General features: G+C 41.3%; 5 protein-coding genes and 1 long non-coding RNA gene across 15 annotated transcripts in view; all 6 read right to left on the bottom strand.

The window, feature by feature from the left end:
• The window catches only part of LOC104821358 (glutamate receptor 3.6), a 5,024-nt gene extending 3,966 nt beyond the window's left edge, over positions 1–1,058 (bottom strand). For 5 of the 8 annotated variants that reach the window (XR_773065.1, XR_773064.1, XM_010552206.1 and 2 more), the window contains exon 1: positions 7–440. Coding sequence is in view for 6 of the 8 variants with exons in the window: in XM_010552206.1 (XP_010550508.1) it covers positions 7–119 (113 nt within the window). In the remaining 2 variants the exon portion in view is untranslated. Of the gene's footprint in view, positions 441–867 lie in introns of those variants that run through there. The other 3 variants (XM_010552204.1, XM_019203432.1, XM_010552203.2) reach the window with 3 other exon arrangements.
• A 299-nt stretch (positions 1,059–1,357) lies between these two features.
• Positions 1,358–4,602, bottom strand: LOC104821354 (high mobility group B protein 4-like). Its single transcript, XM_010552195.1, has 8 exons — positions 4,565–4,602; positions 2,562–2,616; positions 2,305–2,391; positions 2,155–2,212; positions 2,007–2,051; positions 1,843–1,923; positions 1,670–1,759; positions 1,358–1,580 (listed from the first exon to the last, which is right to left on the bottom strand). The coding sequence occupies exons 2-8, from the start codon at positions 2,606–2,608 to the stop codon at positions 1,560–1,562; spliced, it is 429 nt and encodes a 142-aa protein (XP_010550497.1). The 5' UTR covers positions 2,609–2,616; positions 4,565–4,602; the 3' UTR covers positions 1,358–1,559.
• Positions 2,984–4,628, bottom strand: LOC104821355 (heterogeneous nuclear ribonucleoprotein H). Of its 2 annotated transcripts, none has more exons than XM_010552197.1 (2): positions 4,565–4,628; positions 2,984–3,819 (listed from the first exon to the last, which is right to left on the bottom strand). In XM_010552197.1, the coding sequence occupies exon 2, from the start codon at positions 3,812–3,814 to the stop codon at positions 3,119–3,121; it is 696 nt and encodes a 231-aa protein (XP_010550499.1). In that variant the 5' UTR covers positions 3,815–3,819; positions 4,565–4,628; the 3' UTR covers positions 2,984–3,118. The 2 variants fall into 2 exon arrangements, with proteins under 2 accessions (XP_010550499.1, XP_010550498.1); XM_010552196.1 differs by having other exon boundaries at positions 2,984–3,908; positions 4,565–4,618.
• Positions 4,629–5,278: 650 nt separating this feature from the next.
• Positions 5,279–10,244, bottom strand: LOC104821353 (phosphoinositide phosphatase SAC6). 2 transcript variants are annotated; one of them, XM_010552193.1, is made up of 21 exons: positions 10,027–10,244; positions 9,763–9,926; positions 9,588–9,671; positions 9,377–9,504; positions 9,207–9,298; positions 8,956–9,013; positions 8,818–8,874; positions 8,669–8,702; positions 8,469–8,549; positions 7,948–8,054; positions 7,720–7,806; positions 7,560–7,637; positions 7,296–7,366; positions 7,113–7,211; positions 6,887–6,986; positions 6,686–6,794; positions 6,513–6,585; positions 6,284–6,377; positions 6,025–6,117; positions 5,871–5,937; positions 5,279–5,770 (listed from the first exon to the last, which is right to left on the bottom strand). In XM_010552193.1, the coding sequence occupies exons 2-21, from the start codon at positions 9,908–9,910 to the stop codon at positions 5,640–5,642; spliced, it is 1,791 nt and encodes a 596-aa protein (XP_010550495.1). In that variant the 5' UTR covers positions 9,911–9,926; positions 10,027–10,244; the 3' UTR covers positions 5,279–5,639. The 2 variants fall into 2 exon arrangements, with proteins under 2 accessions (XP_010550495.1, XP_010550496.1); XM_010552194.1 differs by having other exon boundaries at positions 5,279–5,754.
• A 488-nt stretch (positions 10,245–10,732) lies between these two features.
• LOC104821352 lies at positions 10,733–11,659 on the bottom strand. The gene is made up of 3 exons (XR_773063.1): positions 11,192–11,659; positions 11,058–11,116; positions 10,733–10,804 (listed from the first exon to the last, which is right to left on the bottom strand). It is a non-coding gene; the product is annotated as an uncharacterized LOC104821352 (long non-coding RNA).
• A 588-nt stretch (positions 11,660–12,247) lies between these two features.
• The window catches only part of LOC104821349 (protein STRICTOSIDINE SYNTHASE-LIKE 5-like), a 1,752-nt gene continuing 275 nt past the window's right edge, over positions 12,248–13,724 (bottom strand). The window contains exons 2-5 of the mRNA XM_010552189.2: positions 13,349–13,724; positions 12,951–13,261; positions 12,737–12,869; positions 12,248–12,635 (exon numbers count right to left, since the gene is read on the bottom strand). Coding sequence (XP_010550491.1) covers positions 12,357–12,635; positions 12,737–12,869; positions 12,951–13,261; positions 13,349–13,724 — 1,099 coding nt within the window. The 3' untranslated portion in view covers positions 12,248–12,356. The remainder of the gene's footprint in view (positions 12,636–12,736; positions 12,870–12,950; positions 13,262–13,348) is intronic.

The raw sequence follows: 13,724 nt of genomic DNA, 5'->3' as shown, positions 1-13,724 counted from the left end.
CTTCCGATCACAGATCCGAACGTAAAAACAGCACCGACGTTCACTACGTCCGGTCTCGTGCTGGCTCCTTGTACAGCAACTGCGTCGCAGAGGACCATCACCACCAGAAGCCAAACCATCTTTGTCCCAGCAGTTGCTCGTTCTTTTTGGACAGATACCACTACAAGGAAAAATATATATACATATATGAATATGAGAAATTTCGACAAGAAACAAGGCAAGGCATGTTGAGCAAACAGAGCAGCAGAGCAAGCAAATTTTGATGTTCTCCTTCTTTTTCCTTTTGTGGTGGTGGCGGTCTGAGATGTCGCTTTAACATAAGAGTGCTGGGTTGTTGGGACTTTGGCAGTGGAGAAAATAAAAAAAGCCAAAATCTTTTTTAGGGCTTTTTTCAAGATTCTCTCGACCCCTCGAAATATCACACGAATACTGTCCGAGTGGAAATCGCAATTTTCATCGACGTTGACAATTCCTTTTTTTTTTTTTTTTTTTTTTTGGTGGCTTGTCTCCGGCATTCTTCTTTCTCCCACACGCGCACAACTGGTTGCTTGTTGATATGTGACAGAGACAGAAACCCAGGCTATCCATATGATCAATGGGTGGGTTAGGTCGAACTCCAACCCATTTTTTTTTGTAATTATTATGTTATTTGGGTTTAAACACGTGTGTTAAAAATGAGATTGTGGATATGTCGCTGTTGGAATTTTTTCTTTATATATATGGGTTTCAACCCATTTAATAAAATAAGCCCTAAAAATCCAATCCAATTTGATTTATCAATGGGCTCTGTGTTTCTAGTAATATTTACACTTTAAGGCAAACCAGAGGAAGCACGAGAAATAAAGGACGACAGAAAGAGTATCGAACCTGGAAATGGTAGAGGAAGCGATCAAACCTCTGCAGCCATCCCACGTCACCACTTCAAAGCCATCCCTTTGGCATCTTTCACTCACCTCTCCTGAGAAACTGGAAAAAGATTGGGGTTCAGAAGAAGAGGTCACTAAAAGGAGAGAAGAGCTTACGTGTGTGAATCCATGGGATCTTGAAAGTTTTTTTTTTTTTTTTTTTTTTTTAAAGATGGGATCTGGAAAGTTATAAAGCAGGAGCATTGACGAAAGAGAACCGATAAAACAAAATACAATTCCAAATAGATCAGATCTTCTACAAGAATGTAACATTCTCAGACAGTCAACCACCAATGTCAGCCAGAGAAAGTTATCGAATCTAGTTAACCGACAAGTTTGATGCAAACAGAAAGATAAGGAAACTAGCTACTGCTATGAAGCCACGCCCGCCTCCCTTCTTGTCTCCCACCTGTTTCCTATTCTTCGTCCTAAGCAGGAGCATTGACGAAAGAGAACCGATAAAACAAAATACAATTCCAAATAGATCAGATCTTCTACAAGAATGTAACATTCTCAGACAGTCAACCACCAATGTCAGCCAGAGAAAGTTATCGAATCTAGTTAACCGACAAGTTTGATGCAAACAGAAAGATAAGGAAACTAGCTACTGCTATGAAGCCACGCCCGCCTCCCTTCTTGTCTCCCACCTGTTTCCTATTCTTCGTCCTCTTCTCCCTGTGCAAGAGCCACATTTGTCAAACGAAAACTCCATCAGACAATCGATTGTAACAAGAATAAGAACAACATTTTACAAGAAGACCCACCTCCCCACTTGCCTCTTCCTCCTCTTCATCATTGACTTCAGACTTGGACTTGACAGAATCATGACGTTCTGATGGATTAGCTCCTCCGGCCTATTACGCCATTCAACCGATGCTTGATAAGAGGACCCTTCCCACATAACAGTATATTACTCAGTATCATGACAGAGGGTTACCAGCTTCATATTGTAAGTTCGCATGTTTTTGGTGTATTCATTCTTTTTGTTCTCTGCCTTGGCCACATAAGGTGTCTTTTCCTGGTTTAAGAAGAAAACAGAGAGCACAAATCACAATGGAGTATCCAATTTGTAACGAAGCAGAAAGAAGAGATGAAACTCACAGCATCAGACATAGACTTCCACTTATTTCCAGCAGCTTTCCCCACCTGATTCAAAAGCCAAGAGAAAATACAGTGCTTATCAGATTCAGCGAGAACAAGGAAGCTGGACTTGCTCTGCATAGCGATTCCAAACCACAATGCTACCCACAGCAGCCACGGACTTATTGCCAGGATTTTCTTCATTGAACTGCTTCCTGAATTCGTCTCTTTGAGAATCACAATCAGAAGCAAAGATTGCAAGAAAACGTCAGAAGGTAGAAGCAGACAGTGAAACAGGAGATTGCAAAGGATTACTTACAGGAAAACGAAAAAAGCACTAGGAGGCCTCTTGGGCTTGTTTGGATCCTTCTCTTTCTTCCCAGCTTTCCTTCCTCTGATACTCAGCCTGAGAGAAAAATATCCAATACCATCGTCAAACATCCCATAATGACGAAAACTCAGAATCAAGCGCAAGCGAAATAGCTAACCAGGAAAAAAAAGCAGGCTCATATGTAGAAAAATACGGATCTAAACAGCAATATGAACAATACGAATTGCAGAGGGAGGGAAGCCGACCTAGCATCGGTGCTCTTGGAATCGGCCTTTGGTCTACCACGCGTCATGACGGATCCTGTAAACGAATATTCCAACGCCGGGCAGGGAATACGAATTACCCCAAAGAGAAGGGTTTGAGAAGAAGAATCAAACGATCGGTAGCAATCTCAACTCGAGAGAGATTCAGATTTGAAACGAGGAAAGGCGTTTCGGCGGGATTCCAAAACAAAAGCGCCAAGCCTGTGATCCGCTTGCTTTAAGCCCAGGCCCGAAACCTGGTGGCCCATTAAGCATAATGGGCCTTACAGATCTAAACTGATACGTGATAATGCATTAAATTCTGCGTATCAACATCCCATGCACGTTTAGCCTCTAGATTTCCATCCAAAAAGGAAGAAAAAAAAAGGAACCGCGACCCAATTTGATCAACATGTTCCCCCACGTAATCTGAAATCTAATATAAATCTGGAAAGCTTGTGCGTTTTTAACGAAACTATCGTCAAATTCATATCTGACAAAATCCTAAAATGATACACAGCCGAGCAACAGACATGGAAAACACAAAAAAGAAAATGCTCTCAATGCCTAGACCTTGACTCAGATCTTTGAGCCTCGTCCAGCGTTGATGGGAACAGTTCCACGTACCTTGTCCCGATCGACATCTTGTCCTTAGCCATCGCCTTCTTGGCCTCCTCTGCCGTCTCAAACTCCACATATGCCTCTCCAGTGGCCTTCCCGTCTGGCCGACACACTATGTGTACCCTCTCTTCGATCACCTTGTACCCACTAAAGAACTCTACGATCTGAGATTTCTTCACCGAGTAAGGGAGGCCTCGCATCTTCAGAACCTCTGTGTATTCCAGCTTGTCTTTCTCACAGAACCTCTTTGCTCTGGAGGGGCCAGAGACTGGAGGGCTCCCGCTACCACCCTCATTGTCGTAGACTCCTTCGTAGTTCACCTCTGCAGCTACCGCATTGTAGTAATCCTGCTTGTAACACCGGAACACTTCCACATATCTCCGCCCCATGTTTTGCCTGTCTCTCTGCAGCGCAATCTGCACCTGCATTGGCCCGGAAAATACAACAAATGCCTCTCCCGAGAATCTTCCATTTTTGTTGACTAGGAGGACATCCACGATGTCCAGCCCAGCAAAGAACTTAAAGATATCCATGTCACTGCAATTGAAAGGAAGACCCCTCAAGCGAACCACCGGGAATGTCGGCGGCTGAAACCCGGCACCATATCCGTAAGGAGGAAAGCTGCTGGCTCCCATGCCAACTGCGAAGTATGGATTCGATTGCGTCATTCTTTGTCTCTTTGAGCCAACCTCGTACCCGTCTGAACCCCCCCCGCTCCCCAACATTGCCCTTCAATTACGAAAACAAAAGAAACCCGAAAAGATCCCCCACTCAACCAGTTAATATAATACCCAACCCAGTCTTCCCTGGCAGTCTGTAACGATCTCTACACCTCTAAGTTTCATATCTTCTCTAAGCAGCCATCACATGACCCCTACCCCAATAAAACGTCTGGAAAGTACATCTAAGGCGTGCAATTGCCAGACATCCGCCTCTCCCAATTCAAAATATGGACTTAAACTAAAAGGGCAATGATTCATAGAAACTGGACGATGCAAACGAAAACATCACCAAGGGGAAAAACAAGATGCGAACAGAAACGAATAGAAGCAAGTTGACCCCTAATGCAGATATGAGGTCAATTTCTGAATAAGTTGCACGCGGATTTCACAAATGTTTCCAAGAAGCAGATCATACCCTTCTGTTATACACAAATCAACCAACAAGGTCGCAATAGGGCACCGATTAGAGGCATATATGCATCAGACGAAATTCTTAAAGGCCTTAAATTAGTTGGACGGTCCTAATGCGATTCGTCAGACCGAGGGCAAACAAATACCTAAATCCATGACGGCAAAAAACAGGAAAACACCGTAGAAGAAGAAGAAGAAGAAGAAAGAGAGAAACTAGATGCGGATGGGAATCTTCGGAAAATCACAACTTACCCTCTGGATCCGTACATGGCTTGTCGGGGTCGATTCCTCGCTGATTTCCAGAAAATCAATTCTCCGATTGTGGTTGGAGAATGGGAGTGCCCTAAATATAACCCCAAAAGAACTGCCTCTGATGGGTCTCCGGTAAGCCCAAAATAAATGGGCCCCTCTTTACCTTAATGGGCCCTAAGGGAGGCCTTACTAATTATTCCATTCTTGATTCTCTCTCCGCATTCTGTCGCAGCTTTTCATGCCGTATGGAACGATAAACTGAACAAATTTGAGGCCTTTGGACCAACCATTCTTTTATACCAAATCCAATATGCTTTTGAAGAATATGTATGCATGTAAGCTTGTATGCACGTGTGTATATATATACATATTATGTATGTGTATATTACATATAATACGCATTTTAAGGTTTTAAAAATGACATTTTATTCAAACGCTATCAATTAAAAAACTGCGATTCGATTTCGGTAGACTAGTACTATTATACCAATTTTTTTAATCGTCCACTAAAAATAACAAATGCCATGTTTTTTTTTATAATATGTGATTTGCCAAGAGTGGGGAACAAATGTCATGTTTAATTAGTCACCCCATAATCTAACGCCGCAACGGTGTAAAACATGATCCTATGGAGCAGAAGACGAGAAACAAATACACATCACCAGTTGGATTAACATTATTAACAAAAAGTAAAGGCCAAAGGGATGAAAGGACAAGGGCAAATGCCATAATACATTCATTATGGTTTTGGATTAAATCTCTGTAAACACTTCAAATCATTACCGATCGCACAGACACGATCTCATCCATTTGGATCCCGTGGCGGCGTAAACCAAATCATATTGATGAAAGAAAGAGGATCCACCAACCGCTTTGTGCTTCCATGGTACTATGATAAAGCCACAGAGCAGCAGTAGCAAGAAAACAGAGACGAAACATGCGCAAGCAGCGCTTCTTGTTCGTGTTCGGTTCTTAATCTTACGGGCCTCTAATTAAATAAAAAGAATTAAAGAGTGTGAATAAATTTAAAAAACCCCCCCAAAGATTTGACTTGCAAAACCTGTCATCAGATGATTCAACATCTGGGCTTGTGCAGGCGAGGCCTGTTGCAGAAGATCCGGCCATTGGCCCTCATGAACACCACTATGGCCATTCCGATGCCCGTCCACATGACCGAGAAGAACAAGTGCCTGTAATCACGCCCAGCTGCACACACGAATCAGGTTCATGTTTCTATCAACACATGTACTCAAACTATGGCTCCACCCGACAAAAACCCGATGTCAAGCCAGAGTCTGCCTTTTACCTTGTTTCAGAGACATTGTCGCGAAAAATAAACTGATCAGGACCACTGATAGTGCCACTGGGAAGTTCTGAGAAATGAGAAAATTTTGTGGCATTAGACTAGAATCTACAATATCGATACGCTGTGAGGTAGTTATTGTCTGATGAATGCTTACAGCTATGGCCTCAACACCTCCCTTCTGAGGCACTGGAGCCATGTCTCGACTGACGGCTACTATGTAGTGTCCTTGCAGAAGATCAATCGCATCCTTTGCACACAACCAAAAGTTTAAACACAACCAGTACAGGTTTCAGGTTCACGATTAAACAAATACCGCACAGTAGGTGCAAGGACTTGGATTCTTCATCAGTTCTAAGTGCAGAATTGAGCAAATGATACAATGGATACGGAGAACGACCAACTAAGTCACGAACCTGCTTAGTTCCATCAGCAAAGTTGTTCAGGTAATACCGCATTAAGGCGTTCCAACCATCATTAAGGATCCCTTGTACAGTTCGCTGCCCATACCTAGATTCCAACCAGTTAGAGCACATTTAGACAAAAAAAAATAGATGGCAAAATGGAACTTTACTGTGTCTCTGATTTAAGATGAGTAGCGAATGCTAAGATCCATTCAAATTTGATATTATACATATGGGATACCTAACGAAATCTCCTTTCAATGCAGGAGTGCCAGAATACTGAATGCTAATGTCATCACCATGATTCGCCCATACTGAAGTCACAAAAGCAACAAAGGTCAGTCCAGAATTGCACATGAGAAGCATCTACTCGGTATTGCACAAGCGGATCCCCTAAGATAACAAAATACTGACATATTTTGTAGCATTCATCGAAATTTGGATGAGAGCTTATAGTTTCTTCAGCGCCAAAAACACCAAGCCTTTTGAGTTGAAATTCCAACATCTTTCGACCAATCATGCTCTGCATTCAGTAGTAAATGTGTCCGACGATGAGCAAAGAACACTGAGACATTCGACAGTTAAGGGCAGCTTTACTTTGACAGTTTGACCAACCTGGGTGACATTCGTACGGTCTAAGCAATCTATGCAATTAGTCCGGACAACACCCAGCTGCTCCTTCATCTTTTCGCCCTTTCCGTTCAACAAAAAATACCTGGATGATTCAAACAATGTGAAGACAAGTTGGAAAAAAAATTAGAAATAATGTTGCTTCACAAAAGAAGAGAGATCAATTGGTGGTTTCAAAATTAGATCCCATAAAAGTCCAGAAAAATCATACCCGCTTTTCTCAAGAAAATCCTCCATCTGCTCATACAGTAGTGATAACCGTTCAAAGTGAACATGCCCACAGATGCGATGAAAATCAAAGTGCAGGTATCTACATGATCAGGCATATCCTTCAATGAGTTGACAAAAATAATATGAATAATCAAATAAAGGATGTTAGGAAAGGATTAACTACCTTACATCATCACCAGTGATGTGCTGCATAGCACTTGCAAACTTTTCGCTTAAGCTCCCCTCACCTCCATGCTGGTCAGAGAAGAAGCAATAGAATTAGAGGGGTAAAAAGCTGATGAAGATCTACGGGACTGCATTTTTGTTTACTGATTACATTAAACACATTATATAACGGCCAAGATGAGTCCTCAAAAACAGGAGGGTTATAGAAAAATTTGGTCCCGTAGCTCAACAAATATTCAAGCGAATTCAAAAGGATATGCACCTTATTGACAAGATCAACTGCCAAAACTGATCCGTATTTTTTCCGTAGGTCCAGAAAGTGACGTTCAGCTATGCGTGGCTGCAAGAGATGTAACCAATGCAACTTAGATGAGCTAAGGGTGCAAGAAGAGCAAATGGTTTGACAAGAAATCAACACTCACAGCTTCTTCTGGTCGGACAATCTCAAATTTGGGCTTGTAAGTTAAATCGACGATTTGTTCCCACATGAAAGGCATAGATCCTCTAACCTGCACAGGGTAAAAAGAATGAAAAATAAAATAAGAAAATGATCATGGTCTGTAAGAAAGGGAGTCAAACATCTGCCAATTGACTGAGAATTCGTAGCCTAAGATATTTTCACAGGATGAAAGCACGGAAACACAAATCACCTGGACAAATGATGATGTGTATCCATTCATCTGGAAAATTTGTTCAGTTTCCACAAAATTAGCAACATATCCATCGGGGTCAGCTCCTCTTCGCCACATACGTGTACCTTGCAGATGAAACGCAATAAGGGTAAGAGATGACCCAGGCTGTATAATCTAACTGGCCTGCATCTGAAGACTTACGATTTCCATTAATCCAAAAGAACTAAGTTTATAATTGATAATAGGGCACCAAGCTTTTTTTCCCCTAAACAGGTGAAAGAGCGTCAAGCTTAACCTTCTACGAGCAATTTTTAACAGGTTAGATCTATAACCTACTTTCTAGCTATAGTTGACAGTTGGAATGGACAAAATAGTCAGAATAATCAATGAAGTTCCAGAGACCTACTTGAACCTTCACAGCGGAAACTGAAAACGAGAATACCTAATGAATTTGTTAATACTTGAAGATTGCTATAATCTAAAAACTTAAAATAATATATATCACAAGGTAACGACTTGCAGCATAGAAATCCACATACCATTTCTCCTAGTACACCTCCTAGCAATCAGAGTAATGTCAACAATATCTCTTCCAACGGCCGTCTGAAAACTATGAAAACGTGATTCATGTTAAGGAAGTGCTTCAAACTCGGGCCTCAGGAGCAAATTAATGACAGAACGTAACCATGCAAAGGAAACAACAAGAAAACGGAGTGAAGCAGCTGACAGAAAAGGATATTCCCCTGAATTACTGGAAGTAAAAATTGGTCTAGCTGCAAACATGGAACACCGAGAGAAAAAGAAGATGATATTAAGTGATAATCTATGAAAGAGAGAAAAACAAAGGGGAAAAAATAATAGATAAAAGAATCTCAGGGATATACGGACCTTATTATCGATCAGGACTTCCAACATATAATTGTTCCAGAGAAACCTAGGCTCAGCCTGCCGTAAGGATAACAGTTCATTCAGGAAGAAGCTACAAAAATTTTGCTTGAATGTATAAAAGCGTATAAGTGTGGTCACCTGTCTCCACAAAGGAAGTGACTTAGACTCCTCACCCAAGTCATGCAAGCGCTGAGCACTGAAAGAATATAAAAAGATAAGAATAAACTAACAGACACGCCCGCTACTTGACTAGCCACAGTGAACTTCTTTAGTTGTTCACTCTAGCACATCCTAAAGATATAGCATGCGAATGCCTTGGGACAATACTAGATATCTAGAATTGTGAAGCTGGTGAGGGTTGTGCATAACGGAGACAGAATCAAAAGTACCTCAGTGTTAGATTAATTTCATATGAGAAGTAAAGACCAGATGTCCCTTCTGCTACGCTCAATAGCCTAGAGAACTCAGTCTCCATCTTTTTCTGTAGAAAGTGGCAATAATGATTTTAAGCTCATATATTCAATAGAAACCGAGAAACGTGAGAGATGGGGGTTTTTACCTGTTCTTCCGGGGAGTTTTTAAGCGAATGATCACAAGGAAGGACCTTGAGAGATTTAATTCTGAAAGTAGGGTGACCCAGAAATGACCCAACACATTCGCTCTCCGTCACGACCACCAAGTATGATCCTGAAGGCAAAGGAAGATAAGGAAGATGGAGTGGCGTGAAACACTCACAGTAACGATTAGAGAATAGGAATAATGGTTTTAACCTGCGATGAGCTTGAGCATCCCCACAATGCCAAAAATGGTGCGGATTTTAGGGACCCGGAGATCGCTGCACTCTGTGACTTGATCTGGGGATGCACCCAAACAGAATCAGATTCTAAAAACCTAAAGAAATAGATGCATCGAACCGAGGAGGAAGAAGGAGAAGAAGAAACAAACCGAGGAGCTTCATGGAGCCATCAACACGACTGATCTCAAGGGAGGAAGAGCCAGAGCCATCAGTAGGCTCGATCACATACTGATCAGGGAACTCCCATAGACGCAAGCGAGAGTGTAACCTGTGCCTACCCTCCACGCTTGTCTCCATATCGAAATCCAGTCAACTGGAAAACACAACATGATCAATATCGTCAATATTACCGCCCACCATGTTTAAATCATTCAGAACGAGAGAGCGGAATTCCATCATCACATCACACGAACCGCGGGGAACGACGGGATCGGCGATTGAGATCTGAAGGCCTCTCGAGCAGACAGCAATTGGAGATCTGAAAAAGTAGAAGGCAGAATTCAAAAGCAGGAAAGGAAGTGGGAGACGACTCCGCCGAATCTCGTGGCTCTACGACCCGTTCAACTCATAGAATGAGCTATATCGTGTCGAAGATGATGACGATCATCAACGAAGCCAGGCCACCCCCTGCTGTATACGTTCTGAATAATTATGATTTTGCCCTGGACCAACATTATTATTATTATTGTAACACCCATGAAAATTACTGATAGGAAATTAATTTCTATATTTTTGGTTTAACAAATTTATTTTTTGAATTTATAAAATATAACATTATAATTTCTAAATTTGTTAGTCAGTGTAGAATAAATCTCGATAATACTAATCCAAAAATAAATTTATAATTTATAATAATATATTAAATTTAAAAACTATAATTATATATTTTATAAATTTAGAAATAAACTCACTGAACTAAAGTTTAGAAATTAATTTTCCACGTTTTAAGGGTTTAGAAATTTTTATAGATTTTATACGTTATTATTATTTTGATGGATTCAGAGCAACTTCCGTAAACTTCAATTTCGTAACCATGACAAGGGAAAAAAAACATTTGAACAACTTCATGAAACAACGTCTCTTTCCTTTTAATGTTACAGTTTCAAAAAAAGAATATGGGAACCGATCTGTAGCTGAACCTGGTGGACTCACGTCCATGGCGCTGCGGTAGGCTTGTTCACATTTCTGCATCTGCAAATGGCCAATCCAACATGGTGACCATATTACCCTCAAACAATACCGTCTTAATCCCAAATTTATTTCAGATCGACCGTATAATTTTTGGATTGTCTTTCAAAACTTATAAATACTTCAAATCATTAATAATAACTCCTTTTTTAATCGGAATATATATCGACCTACGTTTTACATGATCAAATCACTTTTAGACATCCGACATATTATTAGTATTACCCCCAAAAAAGCTCATTTTTTACAATCTAACCTCTTCCGGACTGAACTGCAGCAACATTCCCACAACTGGTAGTAAAGCCTCCACTTCACCTGTGACATTATTAACATCTTTCAGCCAAAGAAGCCCTCAACTGTGAGTTCTAACTTCAAGATCCAGATATGTACCTGTCTCCAGAAGCTTTAGAATGACGTTTTTTAGGTACGCCATATCGATCAACACGCTTCTCTCTCCTGTTTCCTTTCCATCTCACGCAGCTCGGGCTTTAGCATGGCTTCCTGGAATCAATCAGCAGACACACGTCATCAACGTTTGAACAAATCTTTGCTTAAAAAACATTGTCCCACTCGAAAAAGCTTCTTTTTACCGTCATCACTTGAGCTAGTAGTCCATATAATCATCATTGCTTCTTTCTTTTTCATCATCACTATGATATCTAACATCACTATTACCATCTCCAGCGTCACCATCACCTTCTCTATCATCCCGACATTGTATATGACTGATTTCACTTTCACATACTCTACTTCTACCATCATCGTTATTTCCAAAAATTGCCTCAATATATATAACTCATAATCACTGTCATTATCTAACTTTAATATTCTGAACTTAAAACAAATAGACACCATATAATCACATACAACCTAAATCCATTTATTCAAATATTTAATATAATCAAACAATACACAATAAAATTTAGGTTATAATAAAAATTAGGGTTAAGAATTTACCTCATTAGAGAACTAAACCTTCGGAACAATCCAAATTTTGATAAAAAAAAAAATGGAATATTGTGATAAGAAAAAAAAATGGTTTCGGTGATAGAAAAAAAAAGTGGCTCAGGATGTGAAAGAAACAAAACTGAATTAGGGTTTTTAATTATGTAAGGAGGTTAATGGATTTTTAGGATTTGAAAATTAAATAAATAAATAAAAACTAAAGAAAGTAAATAAAAAATAAAAAATAGGTATGTACATAACGTCCGTTTGTTTTCCTACATCTATGGTTTTTTTTTTGTTTTTTTTTTATAGTTAAGAATTTTATTTAAGCAATTTAAAGTGTGAGATTTAATTTGAGTAAGTCGGAAAATTTGTGTTTTTTTTTTGTGTTTGTCCCCCTTTTTTTCCCCTTGCCATCTAGACCCATAACTTAGGAATTTTTCTTTTCTTTTTCCTTGTATGTTTTCCTAGTATTTTTAAAATTGAATGCTAATAATTTGAGAGACAATTTAGATTTATTATATAAATAAATACATTATTGATATCATTAGTTCATTACATGATGGATATATAAAGTTGACAACTTTGAAAAGACAAAGCTTTTCCTTATTCATGGGTAAGGGAGGGCAGGGAATTGAAGGAGATTCAAACGAGTAATGTGGGGATAGCTGATGGATCCACAGAACAAGTTGTTTCCGATTTTGAGACCGGAGGTTATGAAGGAGAGTGAAGGATCATAGTAATGTGCAATCGGCTTCCCTTCCAAATCGACCTGAAAAACTCCTGCCCCCTTTGCCCCTTGGAGTTCCATCCCATACTTGGTTGCAATCGCCACCACTTTCCTCAGCGTCGGGTGTCTGAACAACACCTTCCATTGTGCTGTATACGCCTGTTTTTTTTGTTCCATCAGTCACCAAGTTTCCATCTTGTCAATATACATATATATGTATATATATGTGTGTATGTATCAGGGCTGGCGGGCTGGCTTACAGTAGCTAAAGCGATCCAGTAATGGCCCTCTCTATCGTGTCGAATGTTATCAGGAAGACCAGGTAAACCTTCCACGAATATCTCCACCTCCCCTCTCTTCTCCCCTCTGATGTGATACTTGCTGCATCTTCTCCTGCGGAAACCAAAGTTTCATTTTTATTGACGTTGGATTTGGAGTGGAGTTTTATCAAGAGAGAGAGGGAGAGAGATGGACAAGGGGGTCTCGCAGAAGATGAGATGGGTTTGGTCGGGGGACAATGAGATGCCATTGGCGAAGTAGAGGTCCCTAAGGAGAACGGTGGTTGTTTTGGTGGAAGGGTCGTGGCTGAGCAGCCGCCCGTTCGGCTTCCCCTCCAATATGTCCATCATGAACTCCTTTAGACTGTATCTGTACGATGCGTCCGTGAAGTATATCACCCCGTCCTCTCCTACGTCCACCCCATCCGTCAGCTTGAACCTCACCCCTTCCGCCTCCTCCGTCACCAGTTCCGTCCGACTCCCGTCCTTGCTTATGTTCAGCAGCCCCTGTTCACCAATTCCATCACACCCACATACCCTATATACGAAAGGATAAGGTTTGTTGAAGTTAGTGCCGAATTCCCGGAGGTGTACCTTGTCAGCGTCGGCGACGATGACTTCGCCTTGGGGGCCGAAAGCTATGCCGAGCGGCCTGCCGCCGGTGTTGACCCAGTCGTCGACCACCGAGTCATTGAGCCTGACTCGTTTGACCCACCCATCGACGCAGCCCGTGTAGATGAGGCCAGATTCAGGGTGGTAGGCGATCTCCTCGGGCCCATCGAGCCGACCCGAGCCCACGACCTCTGCGCCGCTCAGAAGGCGAGCGTTGAGGAGCGGCGCCTTCAACGGAGGGGCGGCGAGGGCGGTGAGAGGAAGAGGAGCCGGGTCGAAGGTATGGAGTCGGTAAAGGGCAGTAGAGGCCAAGACCGGTAGCAGCAGCCAGAGGAGGACGAAGCTCCTCTTTCGATTC

The sequence above is a fragment of the Tarenaya hassleriana genome, unplaced genomic scaffold, assembly GCF_000463585.1.
Source record: "Tarenaya hassleriana unplaced genomic scaffold, ASM46358v1 Cleome33, whole genome shotgun sequence".
In the NCBI taxonomy this organism is placed as follows: Eukaryota; Viridiplantae; Streptophyta; class Magnoliopsida; order Brassicales; family Cleomaceae; genus Tarenaya; species Tarenaya hassleriana.
The sequence above is the reverse complement of the archived record's forward strand: the minus strand, read 5'-3'. Positions and strand labels throughout refer to the sequence as shown.